The sequence below is a fragment of the Rattus norvegicus genome, chromosome 13 (genome assembly GCF_021556685.1).
Source record: "Rattus norvegicus strain SHRSP/BbbUtx chromosome 13, alternate assembly SHRSP_T2T, whole genome shotgun sequence".
Lineage (NCBI taxonomy): Eukaryota > Metazoa > Chordata > Mammalia > Rodentia > Muridae > Rattus > Rattus norvegicus.
Window position 1 is genome coordinate 88,368,458 of NC_141546.1, and position 18,951 is coordinate 88,387,408.

The 18,951-nt window shown below is 47.4% G+C and overlaps 2 protein-coding genes across 3 annotated transcripts in view; both read right to left on the bottom strand.

Annotated features, from left to right (window-relative positions):
• Window positions 1-693: 693 nt before the first annotated feature.
• Ackr1 (atypical chemokine receptor 1 (Duffy blood group)) lies at window positions 694-2,316 on the bottom strand. Its single transcript, NM_001398729.1, is given in 2 exon segments — window positions 694-1,741; window positions 2,186-2,316. Coding segments are annotated over 2 exon segments (969 nt in total). The 5' UTR covers window positions 2,207-2,316; the 3' UTR covers window positions 694-793.
• A 771-nt stretch (window positions 2,317-3,087) lies between these two features.
• The window catches only part of Cadm3 (cell adhesion molecule 3), a 32,638-nt gene continuing 16,774 nt past the window's right edge, over window positions 3,088-18,951 (bottom strand). Inside the window, 9 exon segments of one of the 2 annotated variants that reach the window (NM_001412817.1) lie at window positions 3,088-5,940; window positions 6,703-6,828; window positions 9,707-9,876; window positions 10,320-10,410; window positions 12,789-12,959; window positions 13,471-13,608; window positions 14,292-14,444; window positions 14,961-15,101; window positions 17,536-17,637. In NM_001412817.1, the coding sequence (NP_001399746.1) occupies window positions 5,822-5,940; window positions 6,703-6,828; window positions 9,707-9,876; window positions 10,320-10,410; window positions 12,789-12,959; window positions 13,471-13,608; window positions 14,292-14,444; window positions 14,961-15,101; window positions 17,536-17,637 (1,211 nt within the window). In that variant the 3' untranslated portion in view covers window positions 3,088-5,821. 2 annotated transcript variants of the gene reach the window in all.

An 18,951-nucleotide genomic window follows, 5' to 3' on the forward strand; every position in this document is an offset into this window, starting at 1 on the left:
CTCTCTCTCTCACACACACACACACACACACACACACACACACACACACACACACAGGAGAGTGAGTAGGAGGTTGTCCAGGTCGTGATGAAGAGTTAACTTGCCAAGGACAGCCTCTAGGGAGCATTTTACACTATTTTGATGTATGCCCTAGATCGGGATATAGTAAACATCACTGGCCAAGGTGACTGGCAGCCCTGGTAGGGCAGCTAATCCCCAGTATCCTGGGGCATGCTCCTTTCATTTTCTATCACCATTCTGACCTCCAAACAAAGCCAGAGAAGACGAAGATGACAAGGAGCAGTCGGAAGGGTCAGACAGGGGAGCAGGTAGGGCTATTGCCTTGGGCTTTGCTGCCTGTCACTCATTGCTCTTTTTCCTGCCTTGGTTTCTCTGCCCATTCCACTTGTTTTCTGTAATGGGTTCCCTTTTGTGTGCTTGTCAAGCCTTGCCATCTAGTTGAGAGAGTTCATCTTCTCCTCTCTTCCTATTGTTTTTCTTCTCTAGTTCCGTAAGAAGACAATAATCACTCACCTCCAGAGAGCATCTGTATTCCTGAGGATGCTAATCCACCATTCTCTTTCTTCCTCCGGGACAGCTCTAGGGACAGGAAAGTAAGGCAGGCATTGCCCTCCTATCCCTCAGTGGTCTTTCTCCTTCTCTTAACTCCAGACAAAACAAGAAAGCACCCACTTCACAAAAGCAGTATAGACTTTAATTTAAGTTGACATGTGGGGAAGAAAAAAAAAAAAACAAACTACGAGTTGCCTGCAAGGGTATCCATTTGAGAAGCCTATCTTGCAGGGAGGGACAGAGAGGGCAAGGATCTACGGGTGGTCTGGTGGCAGAACAAGGCCAGGAGCAGTGGTGTAGCCACACAGTGCAGCATAGCCAGGGCTTCCGCCACGTCCAGCATCACGTCAAGCATCTTCTGGGATTGACATGTTTGCAAAAGCATGGCTTTTGACCTCACCAAGGCATCAAACATGAGAACCATCCCATGAGGCCACCAGAAAATGAACCAGAGCCACAGGACACTAACCCAGGGGCCTGGCCCCTTGCCCAATGCTGTCTTCAGCCCCTTGGCTGCCAAAAGAGTCAGTGGCAATACCGTGAAGATGGTAAAACAGATGGCAGAATGTATGTACTTCAAAGTTTCCAGATTCCTATAGGATGGAAGGGTGCAGAGGCCATCATAAACATCACTGGCCAGGGCGACTGGCAGCCCTAAGAGAGCAGCTGCTCCCCAAAGTCCTACAGTGAGTCCCAAGGTGAGGCCAGGGATTTGAACAATATTCAGGCTGGGGTTGAGGAAGACATAGCATCCTATGAACAGAGCCTGAGCAAAAGCAGCAGTATACCAGGCCCAGTAGCCCAGGTTGCACAGGGCTGTACTATGGGCACTGTACAAGCCTGGTGCCAGGATGGGCACCGAAATGCTAAACAGGGCACTGCCCACTGCTAACTGTGCCAGAATGGGCCAGCTGGGGCAAATCTGCCAGTGGAAGAAAGGTCGGAGAATTGTGAAGAGGATGCCGCCACTTGCCAGCAGGCCCAGGACACTGGTGAGAATGAAGAAGGGCAGGGAAGAACTGTCAAGCAGGTTACAGGAGTAGCAGGGAGCCGCTCCTGTCAGGTTGTAGTCATCTGTGAGTTCATAGGAGGCGTTATCTTCATACGAATAATTCCAGTTTTCGAACGTAAACTGAGTTCTGCTGTTGTCTACTGAAAAGCGTTCCACCTACAAGGTACACCCAGAAGGGACAGTCAGGGCATCTAGCACCTCAATCAAGAGGCTGGGGTAGGAGCAGAAGGGGTACTTGGGTTTGGAGAACAGGGGATCTGCCTGCGGGACATGGATGCAGTGAGCATGGTGAACAAGAAAGCTGAGGGGGAGCCTGAATGGACAGAGCCACAGAGAAACCCAGTCAGAGTTGTGTAGAGATTTAAAAGAGCAGATGGATGGAGGGAAGGTGGGGACAAACCTGCTGGGACTGCCTGAAAGATGGAGAGAGAAGAAATAGGGTGGGAATGAGAAATGGGAAAGGAAGGGAAGAGATTTTTGAAACTGAGAACAAAGAAACATGAGGGATTATGAGAAAAGAGAGGTCTAAAATCCCGAGAAGGAAGTAGAAGGAGCAGCAGGACAGGGGCGAGGGTAGTGAACCACGCTCCCCACACTCACCGGGTGCAGACAGTTCCCCATGGCACTGCAGGCTCAGGGCAGCAGAGCAGCAGAGTACAGGGTCTGGACTCTGTCAGCAGCTGTGGCTCCAAGATAAGTGCCCAGGGCTAATGAACTCTCTCAGGTTCTAGGCAGAGCCAGGGTGTGTGTGTGTGTGTGTGTGTGTGTGTGTGTGTGTGTGTGTGTGTGTTCAGGGTCACACTCAGGAAGTTCAAGCTCACACCCACTGCCTTCTTAAACCTTGGGCTAGCATAGGGCACTGTCCTGGAGCTTCCTGTTTTGAAGTTGGATTTGGTTGGTCAGAATGACCTCAGGAAAAGAACATGGTGAGGTCCACAAAGAGGGGAATTTTCTCAAAGGTGGCAAAGAAGAAACCAAGGCTCTTTCCAGCAACGGAAGGATAAGGGGCCAGGGGTGACTTGTGAAGCAGAGATAAGAGAGGTGCTGGGAAGTTGGAGTAACCAGGCATCTGATGACTCTCTCTGTTCTCTATTCCTTTGAATGAGATCCAAGGAAAGAGTTCAAATGTTCCCCTGTTTGGGGTAAGGTGTGGTAATGGTATTTGGTGTTGGCTCTGTCCAGACGGAGAGTGGGCATTTACTTGGAGGTGTGGCAGCATGCGTGGAGGAATGTACATATTTATCTGTGTGTCTGTGTTGGGTATCAGTGTGGTCCCATCTGAATGCTCGATGCTGGGTGGTGCCTGGGTGTGTGCATTGCTATCTTAGAGGTATGGGTGCTTCAGTGTAAGAGGAAGAGGCCTGGAGGCCTGTCTAGACTCTGTAAAGACTCTTCTTTAGGGAGCAATTGGGCATTTGCCTTACCACCTATGGACTCAATGAATGTATGTCTCTCACACCAAGCAGAACACATGGTCTGACGCATCAAAATAGGCTCTGTGGGACCATGGGACAGCATACTTTAATGTGAGACTCTAGCCCACTGGGTAATCTCTATTCATATTCTGTTGTGAGACACACAGACTGTGAGAATGCTTCCTTGACTTGGCAATAGGTAAAGTTTCTGGAGGGAGGTAGAAATGGTATTTCTCTGGCCAGGAGAAATGCAGGATACATGTTCGGTAGGTGGATTCCCATTAACCCTCTCAGATTGACGTGTAGAAGGATCAGTACCCAGGTCTAATTTCAGGTGCATCGGGAGGGAGCTAAAAAGAGAGTTTGGCAAAAACTGGTGATGCTCTCCTTCCTGGAGGGCTTTGCTCAGGTCTTCACCTCCATCACGGTGGTGGCCAGCATGGCTGGTCAGAGGGTAACAGGGTAGCAGTCAGATGACATGCTTTAAATGTAAATATTCTCTGGGAAGCAAATTACTCAGATACTCTGTCCCTTGATTCCACATACAGATGCCCCACAGAGTGGCATGGCGAGGACCCTTTGAGTGCCAGGTGCCGGGGACATGAGGTCAGCCCTTATTTACATGCAGCCCAGCCAGCAGTGAGAGTAGCAAAAAGAGGCAGCCTGACCACATGGGATAATCCAGATATATTGAGGGTGGTCCCTCTGAGATTAGCACAGGAGAGTTAGAAAGATTATAAAGATACACGATCCCCTCCCTGCTCCCTTCTCCCACCCCCACCCCCACCCCCAGACAGACACACACTGCACGACAGCCCCTCTCCCCCCGCCCACCCGCCTGGTACAAATATGGCTTCTGTGTAATATGGACAGAGTGGTTCAGCTCGAAGAGGAAAAGTCGTTTTCCCAAAAAGCGGGTGCTGGGAGACAAGGAGCCCAGATAGGAGCCCAGCCCTGGGACCCAGGGCTCCCTTGCTGCTATAAGAGGAGAAGCCCTGGCTTAAGCGAGGGGCTACCTGGGGTGCCCAGGTTCCTAACCAGGGGCTGGAAGATTCACGAAGGTATTACCTGAACTGAAGGAGTGGGCAGACCTGCTGGATTGCAGCTGCCCCATTTTGCACACCTGTTGTCAGAGCAGGGAGGACATGCCGGAGGAGGGGGAGCATGATGCCAAGAGCATCCTGGGTCTAAGGGACAGGCCAGCCAGGATTGAGAAGGTGACCAAACTCCTCTCCACAGTAACCAGCTTGGCCATAAGAAGGAAGACGGTAAACCAAAAGCTGATGTGGGTACCCAGTCCTCTAGTCACTGGGTACTGAAGATGGAAACCCAGGGTCAGTGCCAGGGAGAAGGGTGCATAGCAGAGGCTGTGGCCCTGGCCCCGGCCCCATGGCTCAGAGATGGGAGGTCCAGGGAAATGTGGCGGATGCATGGTGTTTCAGAGAGGGACAAAATGCACAGCCCGGTAAACCACATCCTGGGACTCCTCTCTCTCAGACAGGCATTGAGAGTGGTCTGGAAATGACTTGGATGGAGCAGATCCCTACTGTCACAAACCCTGACTAGAAACCATCCACTCCCAAAATCCGCCTCTCATGTCCCATGCCCTGTCCACCCACCCAAGACCTCTGGTCCTTCTTCTCAATCCCTTTTCTTCTTGTTCACACAAACACACATGTACACACATCCATGCATACTTACACACACTTACACACACAAACACATACACATACACACACACGTGTACAGAGTTCACATTATTCCCTCGGTTTGGGCAGGAAACAGCTCACTGCAGTGAAGCTCCTTTTAGTAATTTTGTTGTCATGTCTGCCTGGCTGCTGAGGGAGGAGGGACCGAGGGCTGGCACAGGGAACAGGAGAGGGCACAGGGTGACACAGGGTGGAGGAGTAGTTGCTGAGCAATGCCATAAGAGGAGCGGTTGCCGTGCAACAGTCCAGGGGCTTGGGTAAGAGTGAGGGGCCCCTCTGAGGTGGGGGCAGCAGACGTTGTACAGGTCCACAGCTCCCTTCTCCACAGCTGCTGGAGCTGGGAGAGAAAGCTGAACTCTATTGTCCCCCAAGGGCAGATTCTCTTAAAGGAGCCTAGCTTCATTCATGTGGGGGGTAATGGGTGATCAGGGCTGTTTTCGCCACCCTCTCCGGATATCTACTCTCTCTGGGAGGAACATGTTGAAGCCCTGGATCCCTGTGTGGCTGCATGCTATCTCCAGATCATATCTCGAACACTCTCTTTGTTTCTTTCTCATGTAGTGGAAGAGAGGTGTCAGTATGACACCTGTCTCCCTGTCTGTAGTGCAGGGCTGGTAGGAGACGAGACACTACTAGGCCCCTACTTCCATTCCCAGGTTCCTTGGCGAACACATCTGCTGTAAAAATGGAAGGAGGGCTGTGTTAAGCCCCCACCAGCAAACCAGCCCCCGCTCCTCATTCGTTTCTAATCCCTCCAACTTCCTCCTCTGAACATTGCAGGTTCATTGCTCACCTTACCCCCATGGCCCCTGCCTCTCCAGCCTTGGAGACAGATTTGATTTGGGATTGTTACAAAAATAATAATAACCCAAACGCAGAGAAGCCACAAAAGGGGCTGAGGGCGACCCACCCCTCTCCCCCCGCCCTCCTCCCCCCCATTCCAAACCGAGTACAAAACCGCACCCAAAGCAGACATTCTGTACAGGGGGCTGGGTGGACTGGGGAGCAAGCGGGAGGGGCGGCCCTGGGGTCGCTCTGTACAAGTCCAGGTTGGTGACAGCCCAGCAGTCCCCATGGGGCTCCTGGGGGGCGCAGGAGGTGTGTGGGTGCCCCTAGATGAAATATTCCTTCTTGTCATCCCCGCCTGACTGCCCGCCTTCTGCGTTGATGATGGCCGTATCTGCATCTGGGGCGTCGTCGGAGCCCTTCGCTTCGTGTGTCAGGTACGTTCCTGTGTGGAGACAGAAGCTTCTCTTTTCAGAAGCCTCTCAGCCTCTGAAGTCCACCCTGCCCACTTTCCTATCCACCCACTCATACATTGCTCATCTCATCTTTCTCTTGCCTGGAGCTTTTTCTTCCACCCCACCTTCTCTAATTTGCATTTTGTTGCCAACATCCCTCACCTGACCCACCCCCCCTCCATGAATAATGAATCCTACTCTTAACTAAAATCTCATTTATAATGTAGGCAAGGGATAAAAGAAATGCGAGTATGCGTGCGTGCGTGCATGCATGCATGCATGCGTGCGTGTACAGAAGATATGACTTAGGCATGACACAGATAGGCTGCAAGTAATGACAGAATAAGAGGAAAAGTAAAAGAAAGAGAAAGGGAAATATATGGCAGCAAGGATGAAGAGTAAAGAGACGGAAGAAGGGTAAAGAAGCTAAACAGAGGGAAAAGAAGACAGGACAAGAAGAAAGGGGCTAGAGACTGATTCGCAGGGACCTGAAGGCAGAGTAGCAAGGAGCAGCTGGTTGAGTGGGTAGGTCTGATTGTACTTGGATGACTACCAAGTGATCAGGCTTGACTGTGGGGTTGCTGTCACGCAATGATCACAGCATTGGCATTGCAGGGGTTGGCTGTATTTTTCCCCTCAGACACCCCCAAGGGGCTGAATGAGTTTACAGGGCCATTTCTGAATCCCTCTTAACTGTCTGTCCTTCCCTATCTGATCTCCCCACCCACTCAAGTCCTTCTGACACCTCTGACCTTTGTGCCGGATCAAATAGTGTCCAAGGAAAATGAGCAGAATGAGCAGCAGGAAGACGATGAAAGCCACGATCCCTCCAATGATGGCGTGGTAAGTACTGGAGGATGAGGGCACTGGACTAGGGTCTGCAGGGAGGACAGACATACAGTTAGCACTGGGGAGGACGTTTACTTCAAATGCAATTTGGCCTGGGATATTCTTACAGAAGGAAAAAGACACCAACATGAGGAGGAACCAGGAGCTGTGTACAAGCACAATGGACATGCCCAAGTTAGTGTCCAAGTGGGCATCACCATGCTGGTAGCATAGTAATTGTTAAAGAAAATTAGTGTATTCACTGGGCAATAAAAAATACCAGTTCTCGCTGGACCATCCAAGTTGCTTTCTTGGCACCAAAGTTTGACCTTAATCAGGGGTCATTGCTTTAATGCCTATGACCAATATCAAAATTCTTTTCTTCCTGCCTCTTTTCCAACACACACACACACACACACACACACACACACACACACACACACACACACATGTGTTTTCCTGTTCCATGATTATCACCATGTCTTCCTACATCCTGTCTTGGTATTGTGCACTAGTCCCTTTAAGGGATTTGGGGAAGAAAGAGTGAAAGTTGATGGATCCAAGGATTAAGCAAATGGGCAGCACCTTGCAGAGAAAATTCTACTGTCTCACCCTGTATAAGACTTGTAAGTTTTCCTAGAGAGCAATGCTACAGTCTGATGTGGATTAGGAAAGCATCTCCTTTCCTAGGATGAACTCAGGACTGCAATCTCCACCCCAGCATCCTTTTCCCAGCCTGGGTTGTGACCTATACAGCTGCCTTACCATGCAGTATTTGACATCTCTCTTTTCAGGTGTTTCAATCCTGATGCCTTTAGCTTCCCAGCCTCTACTCTCTTGAACATATGTTGGTTTATTTTTCAGTAATTTCTTCTTGGCAAGGAAGATTAGTGACCCAGTAAAATCCTGTCTTCTGACCCTTCCAAGGAAGGTGACCTTAGGGTTTCCTCTCCACTTTGACATCATCTAAAGGTTTGTGCAGAAGGCATGATTGGATTTCTCCCATGATTACTGATGTTCCTTTCATTAGATATACAAAAGTCACCATCTATAATAATGTGAACTGATCTCATAGGACAATGCAAACCGAAGATGTCAAAAAAGAAAGCCCCAACCTTTGTTGGAGACCCAAATATCTGAGGACAAGTGAACAAACCCAGAACAGTTGTGACGTGTCTATATTTATATAGCTACAGCTATACGTCACACACCCAAGGGAAAACTGCTGTCTTTCATGGACCCAGCTTGGTTCTTTCAGCCTCATTGACTCCTATACTTTTTTCTTCCCTACCTTATGTTTCCTCAGGCTTGACTGAGCCAGCTTTTTAGGTCCCTGCCTTTCTATTCCTGATTTGAAAGGAAAACATTTGTGCTTTGGTTGTTTTATGTTCTGCTTAGGAGGGTGGTGGCATGTGGCCCAGGTGTTCCACGGCCGCAGATGCGATGACATGATTTAGGGGAAGATTAGTGAAGAAACAGGAGACCTGGTCCACTGTGAAAATCAATCTTGGACATTTACTCGGGAAGCTATAGAAGTAAACCTTTCTTGGAGAAACACAGTCTTCCACTGTCAAAATGACCTCTGGGATTGTCGATAACCAGCCCCTTGCACACAGATTCCTGAAGAGGCTGCAGTAACTCCTTCCACCACCAGGCGTCAGCACTAGCAGCAAACCATCAACCTATTCTCCTGTAGCTTTTTAGTCCAGGGCTGGACACGCCTGTCCATAGGACAGGCATGAAGGGGAGTACTGGGAAGAAACCAAAGGGCTGATATTAGGATGGAAAGTTAATTAATTAATTAATTGAATATAATAAAAAAGATACCAATTACAGGGCACGACCTTAACTTTCATTCACTGCCATTTGCCATCAGAAATAATCAGGAGATATCTGAGGGGCTGAGCCTAGATCTCAGTGCCTTGTCATAGCAATCGAAATCTTGCACTACTACTATTGTTGTATTGAGGAATTTCCATGAGCTGAGAGGTTGTCTTTAGAGTCCTAATCATCAATGCATACATTCTGGTCCCAAGCCCTCAGGCTTTGGGTTTCTTTCTCATCCCTGAGATTCTGGGTTTTAGGTACCCCACTCCCTGCCTTACTGGGCATTTCGAATGAGAAGAGACCCTGAGTTTTCTTCAGGGTCTGATGATATTCAGGTTTGAATGTCTCTTTTGTCTTTGTATGGTATGCACATGTGTATGAACGTGCATGTGTACGCTATTGTCTGTGCATGTCTATGCACTTACTGTACAGGTCACAGGAATGCCATCTACCTAATTTATTGAACAGGATAATCTCTCATTAGCTGAGAGATCACCAAGTAGGCTAGGTTGCCTCTGCCTCCCTAACATTGAGATTGCAAATGTGAGTTACTGCACCTAGTTTTGTTTTACTGCAACTGGCTAACCTTACTTTCTATGTGTCTGGTGGCTCCAATTTTTTCGAGGCATTTCAGTAAAAGGCAATTCCCTGTCCCTTTGGGAGGGGTAGCATTAGAGAAGCAATTCTGACCACCCCTCAGCATAAGTACATGCTTGTTGCTTTTTTTTTTCTTGGCCAAACACGGGGTCTCGAGGAAAGAGACTGGAGGCAGCTTTCACACCATATCTAGTCCTGGAAGGAGGAGCTTAACAGCAAGAACGCACACTCTCAAGAGGAGCCTCTAAATGAAGTTGATATTCTCCCCATCAGATGATAAAGATGGTTCCAGAGGAGCTACTGCCTATATATAGAGAGACAGTGGGAGCTTGTCTTTCTATTGATTAGGCATTGCTACACACTCCTCAAGCCTAAGTGCCATGCTTTCCAATAGTGGGTATTTTCCATCTATCTAACTACCATACAGAGTCTAGGTTTGCCATCAGGAGAACAAGAGATGACCAGAGAAAGAAGATGTGGGGTAGAGAAGTCGAGAATACTCACCGTTGACATTGAGAGTGAAGTAGGCTGTATAGCTGCCCATGTTGCTCGTGGCTGTACAGCCATAGGTGCCACTGTCACTTTTGTTCAAAAATGGGAAGATGAGTGCACTCTCTTGGGTCATCTTGAGGGGTGGCTCGCTGCCTTCTTTTACCCACACGTACTGCTGAGGGCTGTGGAGATAGAAAAGTGAGATACGGTTTGCATAGCCTTGACCAGAGGGCTAGAGGAATTAAAAATAAACTAGTATCAGGGAAATCAGAAGCTGCACAATGATGCTAAACTTCATTAAAGATGCTATATGGGCCAGAGAGTGGGCATTGGTGATGGTGTGGGGTATCAGTCTTGGGTGCAATTTGGAGAAGGTAGAGATGCTTTGACCCCTATCTGACTGTACCGTTCTTCCTTAGGGGAACCATAGGAACTGAACTAGGGGGTGTTCCAACCTCACTTCTGCTGCTTTGCAATGGAAATAAAGGAGAAATGTGGCTGAACAGTTAGGGGAGTAGGAGGTATGCCTCGGCGGGTATTGGGGTCCACGGAGGGAAGATGTGTGGTGAGAATGGTTATTTGAAAAGGTGGAGGGGTATCAGAGACCGAAGACTGCTCTTCTTACACTGGATTGCCACGCCCCTCACAATGTAACAACAGCTTCTGGCCTTCACGAGGATGAGCAGGTTCTGGCCTAATCATGGCTGTTGGTGTGTCTGTGGAAAAGTACATGATGTCAGCAAAAAACTCCCCACTCTGCATAGGAGACCCTTAAAACCTTGAACTCGCCTGGTTACATGCTATAGATTCTATCTCCTGCCCCCAAAGTCTCAGAAGCCTGAAAGGCTATGAACAAGACCTCCTTCTTCCTGGATCTTGAGACAACAGATTGTGACTGCCATTGACTGAGAGCAACCTGCTGTAACTCAGCCTCTGAGCTCTGGCATTCCAACAAGGCTGCCCTTGGTGGGACATATAGGACATCTTCGCAGAGCTGAGGAGAATCCATGGTTTATTCATGCCTAGCAAAACTGCCTGGCACATAGACAGGACCTAATATGTATTTTTAAATGAACAAAGAAAGCGAACTTGACACTGACTGAGTTCATAACCTCTCTATTCCATCTACTCTGTGAGGGAGCTTTGGAGTGAAATCAATGCTTGAACACAAACCATCCCTTTGAACGGTCAGTCCAAACATGGAACGGCAGCACAGAAACAGTGAGGAGTGGGGGGGTCATATTTTGGCAGAGGGGGAAAAAAGCCTGAGACAATATAGATGGGTTTGTGTGGGAATAATGACATCTGTCATTGATGCCAAAAGGCTGCTTTGGAGACTGGGTCCAGATGGTGACTTAGAACAATGTGACCAGATGCTGGTTTGTAACCACGGATAAAGAGGCTGTGCTTTCCCTAAGGACAGAGCCAACCTTAACAAGCAGTTAATGAACATGCTTCAGTTAAATCATACAGGACAAAGAATGCCAGGCCAGGTGAGAGAATGGGTTTTCCAGGACTTCGAAGCTAAAGAGACCTCTAGCATAGGACCTGGAATGTAGCATTTGTTGACTGACTGCTGATCACAGGCCAAAGGACCCTAGAGAGTAACAGGCAGGTGGCCTGGTATCTAAGAGGGGACTCTTTTTTTTTTTTTTTTGGTTCTTTTTTTCAGAGCTGGGGACCGAACCCAGGGCCTTGCGCTTCCTAGGCAAGCGCTCTACCACTGAGCTAAATCCCCAACCCCTTAAGAGGGGACTCTTGGCACTCCAATATCATAAAGTAGTCCCCAGTTATGGCCAGGGAACCAAGACTCAAGAGAACTGCCCGAGGTCCAGTGCCTCATGCTTGGAACTAATAAATACAGAAACACTTTACAATAACTTAGACCTCAAAAGTCTGTAGGTTTCTTTCATATCATTTAGTCTCAGAGTGGTCAGCCAGATTCATAGAGAGATCAAAGGCTTTGGTCAAGGTACATACAGCTAATATGTGTCTGTCCTGGCTAAAACGCTTGTCCTCAGCTGCCAATTGAGTGTCATTCAAATGGACCATGGTGCCATTCAAAATTGACTCATGTTAAAGTTTGAATAAATGGTCTAACTACTGATTAAATGGGCACTGAAGTTAGGAAATTAATCAGCTTGTGTCTTCCATAAGGAGATTAAAAGCTCTAGCTACTTTTTTTAATCCCCCAACCTTTTGGTAAATTGGGAAAAGAAAAGCATTATTGTCTATGCCTCCATGCTCAACGTCCATACTTCAATTATACCCTTGCCTTTTCATACATAACAGTTCCTTTGAAAAAGTCTTCAGATTTCCTCAGGTGAGAAACTCTCGAATATTCTGCCTTCTTCTTCAGGTATCCCCTACTATCTCAGGTATCTCAAAAGCAGTGTCCACGAGTAGGACTAAGAAGTGTGGAGAAAGGATGCAATGTTCAGTCAGAATCCCAAGTGGAGCTCAGAACCAGGGCACATAGAGAAGAGACTGGGAGGTAAAAGTCCTCAGAATGTTTCAGCACCAGAGAGGACTAGGCTTCTCTTCCACGCTCACCCTCCTGACATCACAGACTCTAAGAGTGTGAAGAGGCCATAATGACAGCCCTGTCCACCTTTCTCATGTAACAAACAAACAACCAAGATCAGTCCTCACACCACGCAAACAGCAGTTCGTGGACTGCAAACTGGTCACTATATCCAGACTCTGTAACTACATCCCAGGACTCTGGGTTTGTCACATTTGCCACCGTAGTTTACAGTCTAGAGCCGCACTCACCGGTTCAGCCTAAGGACTGGTAAACTCTGCCCGTGAGCCAAATCTTACCAGCTGCAAGCTTTTGTGAAGAAAGTTGCATTGGAATGTAGCCCAACACATTTGTTTACCCTTTGTCTGTGGCTCCTCTCCCGAAGCACGAAGCACGAGCAGACATGGAGACAAAGACCTTAGCTCTCCAAGCCGGCGCTGTTTACTAAAGGGCCTCTCTTCTGAAGCCTTGCTTGCTGCCTCGTGGCTTCATGTGCAGCCAGCAGAGCTTTGCTTTTCCTCACTGCCTACCTCACACCTGGTCCTTCTCAGCCCAAAGCCCATGACATACATAACACTTCAATGCGCTGAGAGGTGGATCTGTCAGCTCCCTTCAGAGATTCATGGTTCACAGAGCACACGACGTTTGCTCCATCATCATCCCGGGTAACCTGGAATGACACCGAGCTGCTCACAGTGAAGGTTTTCCCATTGGGATCTTCCTGGATTCGCGTCTGGTCCCCTGGAATGCAGAAACAGATAAATAGAAACATGTACAATATATGTATATATATATTATAATTATATAATTATATTATTATATTATATTATAATTATATTATTATAATTATATATATTATATATACATACTGGAAGTATACACAGACAGACTATATCTTCACATAGAGATACTGTCTGGACCCTTCAGATTCTGATGTTTTTTTTCCAGGAAATACTTAGAAAATCTTTGAAATGGGTAAGAATGTATGAAGAGAAGATAGAGCCTAATAAACACATGCCCATAGTGTGGCTGTCATTCATTTTCTTCACTTCCCCTATTTTTATATGTCTCTCTCTCTCTATCTCTCTCTTTCTCTCTCTCTTCCTCTCTCTCATACACACACACACACACGCACACACACACACACACACACACACACACACACACACACACACACACACACACGTCATATCTCAGCCACCCTCTCTCAGAACCACCTCATCCCTGTAACTCCAGAGCAGGAACTACTCACCGTGGAGTTCTTGGTCACCTTTCCTCCAGGCGAGCTGGGCTGCAGGTTTGCTCCCAGAAGACTGACAATTTAGAGTGGCTGTCTCCTTTTCCCGCAACGATGACTTATAACCAGTGATTATGGGTTTCTGTGGGATTCCTGCCATGCATAGGGGATGGCCAGGATAGGAAGGAGAGGCATCATGAAGTCACAGTTCAAACTCTGCCTGTTGGTATGTCCTCTACATGGATCAGAACATCTGAGCTTTACTTTGGTTTGGCAGGATGGAGAGAAGCACGAAGAGTCAACATTCTTGTTTATCTACTTCCTGAGTACAAGTCTTCCTTAGGAAGACTAAAGGGAGGAAGTGTGGTAGTGTAGAAAGGGTGGGGGGGCACACCTGAAGGAAGATAGTGACTGGATAGCCCAGAGAGCAGCTAGGGGTCGTTGCTGATAATGAGACGCTCAAGAGAGTAGAGATGGAAATTAGAATATAGGCTGAAGATAACTGTATTTTCAAACAACCAAAGAATCGTCTTGGAAACTAGACTTAGACATTGCACACAGATCTTGTATTTTCCCCATATAATTTTTGGAATGAAGTAGAAATGATTATTCTTTGCCCTAAATTACAAACTTTGTGTTTAAAGAATGCGGTTTGCTCCAGATCATACAGTAGGTGGTAGGTGCAGCAGATGAGAACTCTGTCTCCCTCCTATTTAAAGGGTCTTTCCTGATATTATTGGAGGCTTCCCTGGCTCTGGGGAGCTTTTGGGAGCCACTGAGGGGGGGTTGCTTGCAAAGCAGCGTGCTGTGGAGACATAGGGGTTTGGGAACCTCACCGAGCACAGTGACGAGGGACTTGGCGGTCCGCACAGGCATAGTGAAGATGGAGCATGTGTACTCGCCCTCGTCGGCCAGTGCCACGTTGCTGATGCTGATGCTGAGCTCATGCGGGGTGGAGCTAACCAGCTGAATCCGATTATCTCGAAGGGCTGGGGAAATCAGGAGAAATGAGAGTCAGGATTCTACCAGGATTTTGCATGTGTACCTTCCAATCCTGGGCTAATATCATCGAGGGGAAGCGATGAGTAGAGTGGTGGGGGTGGAGACCAAAGCAAGACAACCCACTTCTGAATTCGGATAGAAGCTTTCAGTGACTTCAATGAGCTACCAGTCGTAGTAGCTTCAGATACTAGTATTATAGTCTGTGTCTGGTGTAATTACTTAGGAGAGAACTGGGGTTGCCTGAAGTCAATTCTCGTGAGGGCTTCTTTGTGGGGGGTTGGGAGGATACTACTCCAGGACTCTATATAGACTATGCATGGCTGAGGCCAGAACTGTATTACTGGTTTTTCTCCCATAAACAACTAGGAGTCTACTGCTTTTTCAAATAACATACCTTGTGTTTCTTAGCCTCTGGACTACACAGAAAATTCCCATCAGCTTCTGCTGTCCCTTTTCCCCTAGCCCATAGCTCCTATAGAGAAAGGTCATTCGTGAGACATTACCTCTTTTCTCCCCAAAGTATAGAGTCTGCTGGGCAGGGTTAGACCACTGCAGAGATGAGTCTTCATGGTCTTTCACTTGGCACTTGAGCACTACTGTGCCACCAGCCACCACTGTTTCATCAGACGTCCAGGGCTGGCTATCTGCAGGGGTAGAGTAGAGTTAGTTTCCTGAGAAGCCCTGAGCATGTCCACCCATTACTGGGCCACCATCCACCTCATCTAATTCAGGCTATCCAAGACTCTGGTCTCTGTATTCTCTTGAGGCTTCATGAGTGAACAGAGGTAGTAGTGGCAGTGGAGGGGAGGCAGACCTGCTCTTCTCTTGCTTTGAATACACAGAAAGCTTCACCTCTTGTTGAATGTTGGATGAACTGACAGGGTCACAACCACTGAAAGGAAAAAGGCACCCATATCTGAACATACTACTCCACATGTGTCTCTATAGGTACAGTTCTGCCATTCATTGTTGAGAACACACACGCAGCTCTCTCCCATCCTATGTCTTGCCTTCCTGTTACCATCTATTATAAGAGCCAAACCAGTAGAAGCAATTATGACTAATAACCAAAACTGTAATGGAGTAATGCCTAAGCCAGCCCCTGGTGTGTACATTCATTTATACAAAGAAAGCAAAGCAAACAAAAACACAAATTAAAAAATGGAAACATTTTAGCATATTTTGCAATTTTTCTAGCATTTACTTCAATCCAATCATCAAATCTCTCACCAGCCTTTACCATTGTTGTTGGTTGTTGTGGCTGCTGTTGAGGCAAAGTCTTACTATGCAGTGCTGGCTAGCCTGGGACTTACTGTGCATTCAAAATGCTTTTAATTTGTCAAAGTCCATCTGCCTTGCCTTTCTAAGTGCTGGGATTATAGGCATGCAAAATAGAATCCAACTATGTGTTCTCTTTCCTGGTAGGTCTGCCTGTTTCCCCAACTACAAACCCAAGTCTTGATTCTGATATCATTTAAATAGTGAAAGACTAAAGTCTTCCTCTTAGTGTGCCTCAGTGTTTGGAATCCCTAACTCCTCACTCCTTAGAGAAATTCAACAAAACGCAAGCTCAACTGATAGAGTCCTTGCCTAGCGTGCATGAAGCCCTGGATTGTACGGACCCCCAGCACCACAGTGGCTGGTTGTGGTGGAGCGCACGCTATCCCATCACTCAGGAAATAGAGACAGGTGGAGCAGAAGTTGTAGGTTATCCTTGGCTATGTGCTGAGTTTGAGGCCAACTTGGACTGCATACACCCTGTGTCAAAAATGAGAGAGAGAGAGAGAGAGAGAGAGAGAGAGAGAGAGAGAGAGAGAGAGGGAGGCATGGAAGACAGGGAGAATGGGAGGGAGGGGGGGGGAAGGAAGGGAGGGGGTAAGAAATCCAGGGATTTTTTTTTTGATAAATCAATTGAATGCCAAATGAATCTTCTCCTAAGGTCTAGCTGTGAACCTCTCCAATGCTGACATCTGTTTCTGCCACCAGGCACTGTGCTAAAGTTCCCACAGCAAGGCTTCTGATTCCTAATATTGATTCCCTCATCTTCAAAATCACTCTCAGTGACCCAACAGCAGTGACCTCCTGAGAGCAAATCTAAAATAATCATCTCCATGCTCTGATCCAGGAGTGTCCAAAAGTCTGTTCTGTGTCACAGAATTCCACAACCAGCACTATCCACAGCTCCATAGGAACCCCGAACGCACACTTACCCCATGCTCTATAGAGTACTATAATGCTTTCTTTGTCAGAGACTTGACCCCTATTCTGCCCGCTTACTTCTTACTTTCCTAGTCCTGTGTTCCCAGGAAATACATCCTGCTTGATCTTAGGAGAGAGTGAAGGCCCACTGGAAATTATGCCAAGCAAGACACACCATTAAGGGCAGGAGTTCCATATTAGAGTAGGAAGCCTGATGGTTGCGACTGCCTAGAATTGTAAAAGCTGGAACTAAGGGAGCTCCCTCAATTCCCCAGGCACCGGCTACAAGGCAGCAGAGGTGAAGAGACCCCTAAGATCAGCTCACTGTTTCTGAACACCAGGATTATGTTCTGTCCTCCACACGGAGCTCTTCCGGTGGCGTTCTTCCTAAAGTGATCCTCTGAATGGAGACGTAAAACCTGTGATGGATTTTGAGATTTCTGTGTAGTCACTGAGCAAATTTAGAAGTGAAATTTTCCCAAATTTTCTCAATGGAGGGTGTCTGAGACTGCTCATTTGCAATAGCAGTATATCACTTTCCGCCCTCTAATCCCTTTGCCCTTGTCTCCCTTGAAGAATTCTTCTTTGCTAGCGCCTCTCCAGGACCTCTTTGTTTTGAGCAATCCACTCCTCTGGAGGCATTTTATTTTTGGAAAGAGGTGTAGAGTTACAGAGGTCTCTGTACCAGAGTGAGGGGGAGAGTCAGTGCATGGAGAAGTGGTGGCGGTGCAGAACTAAGATCTAGACGTCAAATGGGAAGGAGAAAGCTGTGTGGTGAAAGTGGCGTGAGAACATGGGGTGGGGTACCATGAGTGGGAGATGGTGTGAGGATGAGAGAGACATCTGTAGAACGTTGAGATGAAGGGCCTGGTTTCTCACCTTGACTGGCCAGCAGGTCAGGGTTGCTCCAGACTGTGGAGCTGAGGGCCTCCTCCAGTGGAGCCGGAGTTCCCAGCTCCAAATCCTGCTCCTGCCAGTAGCCTGGGGAGAGAATCTCCATCAAGGATGAGCCCTGTGCAAACTGCTATAGTTCGTGTCTACACTTTCATAGTGGGGGTGTGGAAGGGGTAGGCCCCTATGGAAAGGGGCTTCATCGGCAAACCTAAGGGAAAGTGAGACATTAGCAGAGTTCTGAGAAAGGAAACAACTTCTCTGATAAGCCATTTAAGGAGGATGCTAAGCTTCATCTGTCAATCACATAGTGTTAGAGCCAAAAAAAAAAAAAAAAAAAAAAAAAAAGACCATGGAGACCATTCGGTCCCATTTTCCCACCTCACAGATAAGGGCAAAGAGTCCCAGAAAAGATTGTGAGGGGTTCACTACTGGAAAAATGGAAAACCAAAAAAAAAAAAAAAAAAAAAAAAAGAAAAGAAATAAAGTCAAAACTTAAACCAAAAAACCAAAACACATTATAAACTCCTTATTCAGGATTCTTTTTTGTTATACCATATTATCTATTAACACAACAGCAGGTTTAAACATTAGAATGTATTTTCACATTTAATTCTTTCACTAAAGCTATAAAAATGGTGATGTCATTACTCCTATTTTGCCATGTGGAAGCAGAATGAAATGACTTGCCCAAAGCCATACAAATTAAGTAGACTAGAAGTGAAGTGCATGATTTCAAATCCGATGCTCTTTGTCCCAAGGTGAGACCCTCCTCAGGAAAGAAAGATCAACTTTGGGGCGGGGAGTCGCATTACAGATTTTCCGAGTGTAAGCTTCTATGAGACGTTCAGATCCTCTTTTAGTTTTCATGCTAGACTCCCAGGCTTCTGTCTCACTCAGCCTGTGCCTTCCTCAGATACCACCAAACCTTGTCACCCAGGCAAAGGTCACCACTTCTCTTAGAACTAGATCGCTTTTATACTCTACTGTGAAATACAGCGGTGTCTGGGGTTCACAGCCCCAAACCAAACAGAAAGCACAGAGGGACAAAGAACCCCGCTAACCACCTTCTCAAGATCTCCCGCCACAGAGTCCTAGAGTAGCCAATCACATCGCAAAATTTCAGTGAGATCATCAGCTGCTGAGGAAAATGGAATTGCTTCTTTTCCTGGGACAGCAGTGCAGGGAGAAGTTTGCCAGCCTTCCCAGCGTGAACAACCGTAAGTGTGTGGGGGGAGGAAGGGGGTGGCGGAGGGGAGGGGGCGGAGGGATAAGAAGGTGGAGGTGGGGCTAAGAGAGGGCAGGGGTGGGTGGGTTAAAACAAAAAGAAGAAACGGGACAGGACTAGGGAGAGAAGGATAAAAAGGGTAAGCAAGGTGGTGCGGAGAGAATAGAGAAGAAAAG